We start from the raw sequence: 13,216 nt of genomic DNA, 5'->3' as shown, positions 1-13,216 counted from the left end.
CTTTCTGTATCACAGTCTCTCAATCCCTGTAGTAGTGAAATAAATTATGAATAAATACATTCATAAAGACATATTGTTGCTGTAGTTTGCTTTTCAATTCCCCACATTTCATGTCACACTTTTAAAAAGCCAGAATGAAAGGAGATAAAAATACCAAAAACAGTATTTCTGTGGGGGTTGATGTGGATGTCACCAGTAGTATTAGTTGAGCGATTACTTTTGCCAAAGTCACTGGCTTTGAAAGCACAGTTTAAATGCTTTACACACAGACTGACACTGATTAATGAATCCCATCATCTGTCACAGCTCAGTAGAAATTGCTTTAGCGCTCGGAAGGAGGGAAACTGTGCCAAACAGACAGCTGCGCGTGTTGCTGATGTACACAATTGAGTTTCACAGCTGGTGACCAAGACACAGATATACAGAGACACATGACAACAACAACCCACACACACACACGCTCGCACACTGCACGCACATGTGAAGCGTAAGTACAGCCTCTGTCTCTTGATCAACCTCTGTTCTCTGTCTCTCTCTCGCACACAAACACACACACACACACATTCAGAGATTCAAATCAGCCATCTGTGAATCTTTCCTCTTTTAATTTACATAAAGTATTCATTTATTCATGAATTTGCCCCAGTGTAAACTTGGGGAAACCCTGAGCCCTCTGGTTACCAAAACAATACTTAGCGACTAAATCTCTCTCTCTCTCACACACACACACACCCTGTGGGTGGGTACTGTATTTAGCTTCTCTAAATCCCATCCTTCCTTCCTGCTCGCTTTTTTCCTTCTCTTCTGATCTTGTTCCTTTTAAAATTAAGACTTCCAGTATGTGCAAAAGTCACGAGTGCATGAACTAATGTGACTTTCCTTTCACTCAGTTGTTTTGTACCAAATTGTCAGTGTAAAACATGATATATTCTCAAATGCAGTGAAGAATAAGATAAAAACAGCTATATAAAAACTCACCTCAATAGAATTATGTTTAGAAATGGCAGATGTAAGAGGATCCCACACTTGGTTTGAGCTTTTGATCTGTGTGTATACTGCCTCCTGCTGGTGTGACGCTGCTTGCCTTGTGCTGTGCTGCTCTGCATGTTTGAGTGCATTTAAAGCTCAACACCTTCAGCTGTCATCAGCACTCTCTTTGCAGGCACTTTCAAAAGGAATACTGCTCAGTTTAACAAATTAAAGGAAAACACAACATAAAGTGTCTTAGGTGTTCGGCCACCAGAACAGCTTCAGTGCACCTTTGCATTGATTCTACAAGTCTCTGAACTCTTCTGGAGGGATGAACACTATTCTTCCAAAAGATATTCCCTCATTTGGTGTTTTGATGATGGTGGTGGAGAGCGCTGTCTAACACGTCGGTCCAAAATCTCCCATAGGTGTTCAATTGGGTTGAAATCTGGTGACATGGCATGTGATTCGCATCATTTTCATACTCATCAAACCATTCAGTGACCCCTCATGCCCTGTGAATTGAGACATTGTCATCCTGGAAGAGACCACTCCCATCAGGATAGAGATGTTTCATCATAGGATAAAGGTGATCACTCAGAACAACTTTGTATTGATTTGCAGTGACCCTTCACTCTAAGTGGACAAGTAGACCCAAACCATGCCAGAAAAATGCCCCCCACAGCATAACAGAGCCACCAGATCCCCTCACTGTAGGGGTCAAAGCATTCAGACCTGTACTGTTCTCTTGGTGCACACTTTATCTGACCATATCACTTTTTTTCCACATCTTTAGACCAGTGCCTATTGTTTTTGCAGCACTGAACTCTCAAATGTGCATTCATCTTTGTAATTAGGGGTTTATGTACTGCAACCCTACTATAATATCTCTCTCTGTGTAATTGTTGAGGGGCTGTTCTTGCTGACACAGTCTGATCACGTCCTGCGTTGACATTCTCAGTCACCTGAGGAAGAGATGCTCTTCTGTTTTTATTACGGTCATCAAATTTGCGCTGTCGACCACAATTTCCGACCCTGTTTACTGAGGTCTTTCCTATAGATCTATATGCAGACTTAGATCTTTTTTTTCTTGCCATCATGATACAAATTCATAATCAACTGGGCCTGCTCAGCGTTTTTACACATGCCACGGAGCATGACTGGATGTTAATTGCTTAATTGTACCATGCAGCGCTCCTGTGTGGAAACATCTGCATTCGTTTATGTTTCTCCACTCATTTATTCAGGTTTTTCCCTTTCATTTGTTACCCATCTGTATTAGTTTCTGTTTCTGTTTTAGCACATGGCTGCCAGATCAGTATTTGTGATCTCCTCTCACAAAGCTACAGAAACCAGAGACACTGAGATCGGCAGTGTTTGGTATCAGCGAGACGTACAGCCTGAAGCTGTTCCGTTTACCATGAATGGGAGATTACTTCTTCTGGATTGCTTGTCTTGTCAATAAATTCAAAATAAGTTTGTTTTTTTTACAATAGTGCTAAACTCAATAAAACATCTCTTCAGAAATTCATCTCCGGCCATTGTCGCTGGCAATTTATCTACCGCTGCCAATTTAAACTGTGCATAGCAGAGACAGTTTGGCAGTGAGAGAGATAGTTGTGTTTGTTCAGCAACACAAACTGTCCTGAGGCATTGTTATAAATAATCATGATTCTCTCAATTCAATTATTCAATTATTCAACAGTCAAAGTATCACAAACATAATGTTCAGACACGTTTTGTAACTCAGTGAGCCAAACATGCTTCCAGCTCTTTAGGATTGGAACCTTTTTTTGTCTCCTTTTACTTAATTAAAGCCATTACAAACCTTTTTTTTTTTTTTTCTCTGTCTAGGTGTCAGAGACTCTGGTTGTGCGTAATGGAGATTTCCTGGTGCGGGACTCTCTGACCAGCGTGGGCGACTACGTGCTGACCTGTCGATGGGATAATGAGGTGCTACACTTCAAGATCAGCAAAGTCCTGGTCAAATCCAACGAGACCAAGGTACAGACTCTGCTTTCATTGGCTGTTTGTTTCAGCAGTAATCACCTCTTAACTGTTTTTTGATATACTTATATGTGATTCCTTTTACCTTGTTGTTATATTTTCTCTCCGTATTCTGTGATTTTTAGCTTAAACCATGTGGCGTTTTGCCTTTACTTTATATTCAATAAGCAGAAAGGACACTGGAGAATAATTTACTGCTGCTGTTGTCTATCCTCTCTAGTATATTACTGCCAAAAGATAAAAAAACAGCCACCACCACTCAGTATGTCCTGGTGTTAGAACACCTAAATGCCATCAATAATGTTATTAGTCGCATTTGTTTCTGACCTCTTAAAATGCCAGCTGCGAGAAGGGTCAACTGAGTCTACAGTCTTTACTAACGTGACAGGGTTGCCCACAGCCTCCTCTTCTTGTCTCACTTTGGATCAGCACCGTATCTAAATGGAATGCATTTTTAATATTATTAGTCACTCGTGTGTTTGGCAAGTCAACATCCGTCCTCCGTGAGGAAGGCCTGTTTTCTCCTGTTGCCCCTAACAATGAGGATAGTTATACGGGCAGGCTAATTTGTCGCAGGTGTGCCTAGTTGACCAGCTGTGCCTCTCTTGTCTCTCTTTCTCTCTCTGCCTCTAAACCTCAATTCCCACCCTGCTTGTTGTTGATCCCTGTTTCATTTTATTACGGGTGTAAAGTAGTTATTAGATAATTCCGCTCTGTGTAAATGGTTTTAAGCAATGGACAAATAATAGGATTTAAGGGGGAGCAGCAGCACTTTGTGCTCTCCACTCAGAGGAATCTGTAACCACTATGACTACAAAAGCTGGAGTGTAACCTGGAGTGTTTTTTCTGTGCGTTCTCTTTATTACGTTCATGGCGCGAGATGTTATATTAATTTCAAATATCTCCTCACTCACAGGTGCAGTACGTGTTGGAGTCCGACAGTTTCGACTCGGTGCAGGAGCTCGTGCGGTACTACGTGGGCCAGCGCAAACCTGTCTCCCAATCCAGCGGTGTCCACATCTACTGTCCAGTCAGCAGGACTCTCCCCCTGCGCTACCTGGAGGCCACATTCGCCCTGTCCAACAGCAAGCAAGGCTCCGCCTACTCACCGTCCAATCAGAGGGGGGCATACATCAAGAGAAGGAGCGTCACCATGACTGACGGGCTAACGACAGAGAAGATGATACCTCACAGGTGAGCCCAGACAAGAAGGAGAGGAGTGTTTTTAAGTGGCAGAGTTCTGAAAAACACAAAAGCGGAGAAAAATCCACAATTATTTTTTTGCAGTTTTCATCATATTTGTCACTATTTCATTCTCATTTCATCATTGCTCTCTGTTACATACATGATCAGTGACTCAGACAGCCCCAGTCCAGTTGAGACACCGGTGGCAGCACCAGAACCAGAGCCGGAACCTGTGCCCAAATGCAGGTTGTGTGTGTGTGACACTAGTGTTGTTTTTTGAGCACTAAACTGAAGTGCACTGACCTCCCACATTCCTGCAGTCCCCCTCACTTCACAGACACCATTAGCACCTCCCCTAGTAATGAACCTGTTAGTACCCTCAGAGTGAAGTTGCAAAATGACTCTTTTCACTCGTCCACTTGTGCACTGGATCACTCAAGTTTCAAACAGGACGAGACTGCTTGAAACATAAATCCACAAAGAAGGAGCAGACAAATATGTTGCATACACTGGAAGTACTTCCTATTTCTCATAGAGAAGGATTTGAGCAAGCTTTTAAAGCATGTGACAAAACCAGCTTTAAAAAACATAGGTGTGTGGAAAAAAAATATATATCTGGGCATGATTGTTCCCAGTGTTAATGTGCTAAAATTAGTGATTATGCACCTTAAAAGTTAGTTAAGTTTTGAGGATTTTTTTTGCCAACTGTACTACATTTTCTGCTCCTGCTTTTGAGTCCTAAACAAAGTTTAAGTTTATGAATAACACAAATAAAAACATGTGTTTCAGGTCACACCGACTAAAATGTCTCCCTCTTCTCTCACTGTGAAATTAGCATTTACACCCTTAACCACACCATCCCTCTCCTCTGAACTTATAAGTGTGACATCATGAATTGATTTGTGAGGTTCCCCTTGCTACCCTGACAGCTTTTAAATCCATACCCAAAGATTTTTAACTTCTAAATATGTTGTGCTTGCAGCCCGTCGACCATCCACCACCATAAAGATGCAATGCGGAACTGTGCGATGAGCATGGACCAGATTCAGGAGTATCGCTGCCCCTTGTCACCTGTTGGGGAAACCCCGCTGTCTCCTGCATATAGCGCCAGTAAGTCCCAGAGATACACAGACTCAGACACATTAATAAAGCATAAATACACTCCCCCTTACATTCACACACACAGTCTTTTTAAGAGATTTTAAAACTCTTCTTTTTTCAGTCACCAGGCAGAGAGCGCACTCAGGTGGGCGGGTCCTGGCTGTTGTCCCACCCTCGCCTGTGATGCGTCGTTCCAGCGACCCTCAGCTCAGCCCCTCAGCCAGTAACAACCCTCCGGAGCATCCCGCGCATACCTCTCATTCAGCACACTCCTCACCCGCCCATCATCCCAGCTACCAATCGCATTCCTCAGAAACAGCAGGGAGCTACTGTGACCTCAGACCTTGCCCCGCCGGGCCCCCTAAACCCCCGACTAAAAGCTACGTGGAACGATTGCGAGTGGAAGAGGGGAGGGTGGAGGGAGCGAGAGAGGAAGGAGAGGGGATGTTCAGCGCCCCACAGGTGGAGACATCATCCTCCTTCAAGCCATCCAGGTACAAGACAGATGCAAACACACACAGATCAGGCGTCCAAACCTAAATGGTGTTGCAAATAATCATCTTCTCTTTCAATTTGCTTTGGATTTAAATGACAAGAAAGAAAAGGAGCTAAATTGGGAGTATGTTGCAGCTTTCATCTTGTGCAACTACGATTTAATCTGCAAATCACACAGTTAAGAAACTTGTTAAAATAGCACACAACAGCTTGCTGTTTGCACCCAAAGTGGAGGTCAATTCTGCATGAATTATTCCTCTCTTTGAGTGAAAAATGACATACAGTCGCTGGTGATCAGGTCTTCATTGGCTGTTTTCCTACACTGAATGAAGTGTACATACAGCATATGGAAATTTCATGGGTATAGCAAGAAGGGAAGGTAGAGAAATATGGCCAAACGTATAGCTTTGGACAAATGTTGTTGTATGTCAAGTTGATTTGATGGCTGGACTTTCAGCTGAATTCAGTTTTATGGGCTCAGTAAAGACAGAAAAGACTCCCACAAAATTGCTGACCAAGATCACTTAGTCTAGTTTAAAGAGAGCTAAAGAGAGCGGTTCAGCATACACTCTTAGTGATCATTACTAGAGCAGGATTAATGTGTAATAAGGATTTGTAAGCCTTAAGGTTTGGCATAAGGCAACTGTTTGGAGAATGTGTGCAGCAAATAGGAAGCAGGAGGAAGCAGCGCAGCTCTCTGATACTGTTCATCAAGCAAAGCAGAGTCTGTAGATGAACCGAGAACATGTAAAGAAAGAGACAGAAACCTAGCTGCAGGGAGTTGCAAGCAAAGCAGGCAGACCAAACAAGATCCGTATCATGTGCTACTGTATCTATAAGTAGGTACCTGTGGATCTTGACTGTTGCTCAGCTGTCGCTACCCTCAAGCATATTTTATTAGGATGTAAAAATCGGTGTGCTCAAAGGTCAATACACCTGCTGACATTTTATCATAGAGGGCAAAAATATGCGAGCGAGGCACTGCAGTACAGGTACGAGTGAGCGGAGACAGGAAAATAGACTTGAGTAAATGGCTGATAATCCTGTGGGAAACAGCCTGAGGCCAGACTTTGTGCTGTGGCCAGAGACACTGCAGATACCGTGTTTTATTGGGCTTATGGTGCCATGGGAGCACACGGGAGATGAAGCTTGTAAAAAGAAAATGCTTAGGTATACTGAGCTGGCAGCAGAGAGGGAGCAGACAGCAGCTTCGGGCATCCGAGTGCCCGTTGTGAAATTTTGATGCAGGGGGATTATTGCCAAAAAATTAGTGTTTACACTGCTGGGGAAATTGGCAGTTAAGATATGATTGAGACACTAGTGTGAGTCAGTGACTGGCTGGTGGAAGAGAAAGCACCATTAATCGGGCATATTATCAGTAATGTTTGTACTGTTGAGTGGTATAGAATATATACTGTGCATTTGGTTTGGTTTGCTGATGTGTCAGTCCAGTTTGTCAATATGTCTAGTGGTCTTACAGATAGATGGCAGAGGGTCGGAAGTGATTAAACTATTAAGGCCCCTTTTTTAAGGAGTTGTGGGACTAATTCAACATGAGCTAAGAATGTGCACACATTAGGTAGTGAGTCCTGCTTATGTCGTGGATAAGATTTATGATAGCAAAGCCTGATGGCCTCTACTTATACATATGTAGGTCAGTAGATTATTTTTCGACATCAGAATTGCAGTGTTTTATGGGTGTTTGTTTTAGATTATGGCACATCTCGTCTTATGTATCAGCTGATGTGGTGGCAGCATATCAGCATGGCCGATATTATCAGTGGATTTTAGCTTGTCACAGATGTATTAGTATCAGTGTGTATGTCGGCAGATAACTGACAAGAAATTGCACAACAGAAATGACGCTGTGCTTTATGTGTGTGGTAATTAAGGAAGAGTTTCACCATTTAATAGTTTGTCCAGCAAAGAGAACTGACCATTTTATTTTTCAATTGCAAATTTCCCACTCAGTACAGACCTCGGTCACAATTTATAATGACTAAATTTTAAGGGCGCTTAATCAAAAATGTCTCTTTATATTCTGTGTAAAAAAACAAATATTGGCCAATATATCATGATTCACTTAAAGTCACCAATTGTGCATCATCTTTGAAACAACTGGAACACCAGACAAGACTCACAGGTTACAAAACTGTTCTATTGTAACCTCTTTTACCTTATCAACAGTCTTTTTCATGGTCCTTGCCCGTGCCCATGTACTGTCCCAGTTCAGTATTTCCTAATGTGATATAATCGTTCCTGTGCAGGTACGAGTCTTGCCTTATGCCAGCTGAGAATAAGCCTCTGGAGATGTCCGTGCTGAAGAGAGTCAAAGAGCTGTTGGCCGAGGTGGATGCAAGGACTGCAGCTAAACACATCACCATGGTGGACTGCACGGTACAAACAAACATGCACACACACGCATGCATACATGAAGATGATGTAATTCCAATGCAAGCACACACTCTTATAATTATTACAATTATATAATTACAATTATACAATTATAAGACAAGTTTCACACACACTGACACCAGGCATGCAAGTAGGCATTTAAACATATTCACACACTAAAAAAATACTTACACTCTCATCACAAATTCAACTAATCTTTTTTTTTTTTTACTCTTTGGCAGGTTGCTAGAATATTAGGCGTAACCACAGAGATGCAAAGGATGATGGGAGTGTCCTCAGGGTTGGAGTTGCTGACACTACCACATGGACACCAGCTGAGACTTGACCTACTGGAGAGGTACAAACACGCATTTTTTTCCAACTGTCTTTCTTTATGCAGTAACTCTTTTACTAATTCAGCTATTGATTATCTCCGCTCTCCTTCTCTTCCCTCTCTTTTCTAATCTGATTCTCATCGTACTTCATTACTTTCTCTCCTCTCATCATCTCCTTTTTTTTCTCTGCTTTCATACGCATGGTTACACAACATAATAAATATTTCTCAAAGTAACAGCATGTCACTGAAAGAAATCTGGATAAAAACTGTGAAAATGTGAGGTATCAAACTGTGCTTTATAGCTTTGTGTGACTCGCTCTTCTTTAACTTTGCTTGAGTCTCCCGATTATCATTTTGTGAAATTATAATATTATATATTTCACCAACATCTGAAGGCTCTGTATGACATCTCTCATATAATACACTACAATCTGTCGCAATGTGAATTTCCAGGTTCAAAATGGGCTCTGATTCAACATCCTCTGCTTCCCTATTCCTACGCTTCTCTGTTTTTATTTAATAGTGCCTCCCTCTTTCCTCAGGTTCTACACCATGTCTATCATGATGGCGGTGGACCTGCTTGGCTGCACAGGAAGCACCGAGGAGAGGGCAGCCCTGCTCCATAAGACCATCCAATTAGCAGCGGAGTTGAAAAGCAACTTGGGCAACATGTTTGGCTTTGCTGCTGTGATGAGAGCCCTGGAGCTGCCGCAGGTAAAAGAGATACAGGAAATAATTGCCATCATTAGCGCAAAAAAAACTCCAAAGGTCATCAAATGCATTCTTATAATTTTTGTTGCATCACTTCAGATTTCCCGCCTGGAGCAGACGTGGATAACATTACGCCAGAGACATACAGAGGGCGCTATTCTGTACGAGAAGAAACTCAAACCTTTCATGAAGAATATGAACGATGGAAAAGGTAAGATCCTAGTGTAAATGTAAAGCAGCGGGTTTGTGTTTCATAAATGTGTGAGTGTATATTTACAACTCTAAACTTTCTTACAGAGTCTAGCGTCCTGTCCAACACCTCCTTCCCCCACATCATTCCTGTGCTGTCCTTACTGGAGCGAGGCGTGACTCTTGGGGAGGTGCTGGAGCCCTGGGAGAGTGCGGAGATGGGAGTGGACGTGGTCATGTACCACCTAGAGGGAGCTCGTTCCATCGCACATCACGGGGGAATCTACAGAACCAACGTTGAGACCAAACTGCAGGGTAGGCCAAATATGGACTTTGGAAGCATGATTTGGAAAAAGTTAGGAAAACTACATTTCTTCACTTAGTCTTTACAGAATAATTTGGTTTAAATTCACAAAATAGTCAATTATTTCAAGCTAATCTCCACAGCCTGTTGTTGTGGGACAGTTGGTTTTATGTTACATCTCTATGCTAACGATACATAAGTGTTAATAATGCATGTTCAGCGTCACAAACTTCACTAATTTGATTTAATGAACGTGTGTGTGTGTGTGAGGTTTTTTTTTTATTGATCCTTAATACCTCCCCATTGGTTTTAAGTTTGAAGTCATTACTGCTTTATTGAACAGTCTGTCAATAGCTATTAGTTCACATCTTTGTTTTCTGTTATATCTTGTCATTGATCAGCCTGACCTCAGCCTGTTCCTTTCATTAATAGTGTTATAATCCAAAGTTAAGATGTGTTTGTTCATACAGCTGTTAAAATCTGATCAGCTGAAGAATTTTATGTACAAAAGCTATCTTTAGTTCATTTATAGGGTTACAGTAGGTTAGGGAGTTTGAATTATTTAATTGAGCACTGGTAACTTTAGTTTTTGTGTTTTTATTTAAATGACTTAATGTTGACTCAATCAGCAATCTATTCAGTATTCATTTTTCTTTTTTTTTTTCTCTTAATTGTTTCAGGATTCCAGGAGCGAGCAGAAATACGCGACATCTTCCAGACGGAGTTTCAGATGCGTCTACTGTGGGGCAGCCGCGGCTCCGAGGGCAGCCAATCGGAGCGTTACGAGAAGTTCGACAAGGTCCTCACCGCCCTATCGCACAAGCTCGAGCCTCCCGTGCGCCACAGCGAGCTATAGCACCTGCCCCGACACCGACCATCGCCAAAACACCTCCATCTGCACTCACCACTCATAGTGGTACGGTCTTGTTTTGCATCGCGGCGGATGACGTGGAAGAGTCGGCGAGGAGGGCGAGAGTGATTGAAGAGGCAGCTAAAAGAGCGTTTGCAGTGAGCAATAGGAATTACGAGGAAGCGAGGGTCTCACTTAGAACAATTGTTGCACTCACTGTGGACTCCAAATAAGGCACAGCGTTCCTTCTGTTCCTCCCTGTGGACTTCCTCACTTAGCGCTAAAATATTTAAATGGCAACAGAGAGAAGACAAGCTAAGTGGAAAAGAGGCTGGGGAGAGATGGGTGACCAGCTCCTCCGCTTGGTACAAACAGTAACGTGTGTACGGTGTGCCCCGAGGGCCAAACAGAGCTGCAGAGTTTGGCTTTGCTCCAATAAAATTACAGACACTCTTTTGTTTCGAAACAACTGCTGTCACACACTGTAGCAGAAATGACAACAATAACTTACTTAGCTCATATATAGATGTTTTGTCTGTATGAGTGAGTGAGTGTGTGTGTGTGTATGCGTGTAAATGTATGTTTACATTCCTTCATTTTTGTATGTCATTAATGTTTTATGTGTTTTTTTTTTTTTGTCTTATTTATTTGTCATGATCAAAAGATATCAAAACATTATGGACCTTGCTTCACCAAACTCACAAGAATCTGTCAGTGCTCATTCTGAGGGGACCGTGTTCATAAAACCTCATTAAATATGTATCAAGCAGTCCCATTGAATCCCATTAAAAATGTATCAGGCATGCATTAATAAATGTATCAGAAATGAAACATTTGCCGAAGTAATGCAGCAACTTCAATATGAGGGCTTTGTGAGTTGTTAAAAACGTGAAGCAACCCTCTGTCGTAGCTGTGTTCGACTAATGCGTTTGATATCGTGTGTCTTGTGCACAAAATGTCGCAAAAAACAGTGTTACGTGAATCTAAGGAAAATGCAATGTATTTTCTTTAAATCCGATTAAAGCAATGTTTCACTTAAGTATGTAGACGTTTATGAACATGCTTTGGTATGACTCTTAGCTTCAGCAAACTGAAATGTTTTCTCTGCAAAAGGAACACAAGAATCAAAGATGCAAACATTTGGTGATGTTGATGCATGATGTTTGGATGTCAATCCTGAACTCAAGAGACTATCCTGGTAAAACTAAAATAAAAACAATCAAAATGGTTGATTTATGTAACAAAAAATGTGAAATATTGCTTTAAAACTACTAATTTGAATATTAAGATGTGTCAAATTTGAGAAAGACACAGATGTGAAGCGATGATCTTTCATTTCTGTTGATAATCTCGGGTGATTAAAGAAATCTGTCATCTTTCATGTTGTTTTCAGTTTGGAAATCTGAATGAAAAAAAAAAGAATCTCCCAAACTGAATCTAAGAACATGTAGACCACAACTCTGCAACAAAGGATGTCTTTTGATTCTATGTTTTGAATTTATGTTTCGGCAATAGAGAGAAAATGATTGTAATCTTTTTTTTTTGCTGCCTTTGGGATTATGTATTGGTTGTCTGTTCAGTGTTAAATCATTGCTGGATTTACAGGATGTGGGCCTGAGAGGGCTGGAGCCAACTCTCAGAGCTATGCAATCATTTCAACCAAGGGCTGACACCCCTGAGGAACCCATTCAGAATATTTTACAAAAACCTTCAGTCAGTTTTCTGCATCAACTTCTTTTTAAAAAAAAGCCTATTCTTTGTTCTTCCTAATCCTCTTTTATCCAAACTGATAATCTATATATGAATGAAAGTCATATCAGATATCAATCAAACAGAAATAATTCTAAAAGATATCCTTCTACCCTAGAGTCGCATATCAGAGATCCTTAAATTAATGCTTGTGTCTTACCGTCCCGCTTTCAAGTCTGAACCATATTTGGGATCAGCTGTACAGATCAGAATTCATCAAGTGGAGAGCCATGTGCCAGTTCCCACTGTGATCCAACAGGGGGCGATCTTTATTCAGCAAAAAAAAAAAAGAAAGAAAGAAAGAAAAGAACAAAAGAAACAGAATCATTAATTGTAATACAATATAACAGCTTCCTGTTATACATGTGTGTTTTGAGACCAAGAGGATGCCTACTGGTTTAGGTTTGTTATCTGATAACAATGATGGTGAAAAAGTGATGATGATGATGATGTAATATGTTTTTCTTAGTTCTCTTTTGAATGCTGTACAGGAATGCTCTTGACAGTGTGTGGATTCTCCTGTTGTGTATAACAGGACTGTATGAGATGACCTTGAAAAGCAAAAAGACGTGATTTAGGACCGATCTCATGTTTTTTTACGTACTGTACATAGCAATTCACTTTTTTCAAATAAAATGATTGCTTGTGTCAACGAGTTTGAGTGTTTGAATGTATGTACTGTACAATGAAACAGAACAATGTCTTTAATTTATGAAGGAAATCCCAAAAGTGATTAGATTCAGCCTTAAAGGAAAAGTCTGGTAATTCTATAGTATTCAACAAATCCCATAAAAAGACCTAAACCAACCATTAAGTGTTGCCTATGTAGCCAAAGCCTGATGTGGCTTATTTCTCTGTTACTTAGACTTCCATTGTTGTCCAAAAACACATCAATGAGACATGCTGTTACACTGTGTGATAGGCT

At 41.1% G+C, this 13,216-nt stretch overlaps 1 protein-coding gene across 2 annotated transcripts in view; it reads left to right on the top strand.

Annotated features, from left to right (window-relative positions):
• The window catches only part of sh2d3ca (SH2 domain containing 3Ca), a 59,377-nt gene extending 46,434 nt beyond the window's left edge, over positions 1-12,943 (top strand). Inside the window, exons 6-16 of one of the 2 annotated variants that reach the window (XM_042395755.1) lie at positions 2,824-2,973; positions 3,893-4,170; positions 4,330-4,407; positions 5,144-5,271; positions 5,384-5,756; positions 8,025-8,154; positions 8,394-8,509; positions 9,031-9,202; positions 9,299-9,410; positions 9,497-9,703; positions 10,373-12,943. In XM_042395755.1, coding sequence (XP_042251689.1) covers positions 2,824-2,973; positions 3,893-4,170; positions 4,330-4,407; positions 5,144-5,271; positions 5,384-5,756; positions 8,025-8,154; positions 8,394-8,509; positions 9,031-9,202; positions 9,299-9,410; positions 9,497-9,703; positions 10,373-10,548 — 1,920 coding nt within the window. In that variant the 3' untranslated portion in view covers positions 10,549-12,943. The remainder of the gene's footprint in view (positions 1-2,823; positions 2,974-3,892; positions 4,171-4,329; positions 4,408-5,143; positions 5,272-5,383; positions 5,757-8,024; positions 8,155-8,393; positions 8,510-9,030; positions 9,203-9,298; positions 9,411-9,496; positions 9,704-10,372) is intronic. The other variant, XM_042395756.1, reaches the window with a different exon arrangement.
• The last annotated feature ends 273 nt before the right edge of the window (positions 12,944-13,216 follow it).

The sequence above is a fragment of the Thunnus maccoyii genome, chromosome 19 (genome assembly GCF_910596095.1).
Source record: "Thunnus maccoyii chromosome 19, fThuMac1.1, whole genome shotgun sequence".
Taxonomy (NCBI): Eukaryota; Metazoa; Chordata; class Actinopteri; order Scombriformes; family Scombridae; genus Thunnus; species Thunnus maccoyii.
Note: the sequence above shows the minus strand (reverse complement) of the source record. Positions and strands in the feature narration are given on the sequence as shown.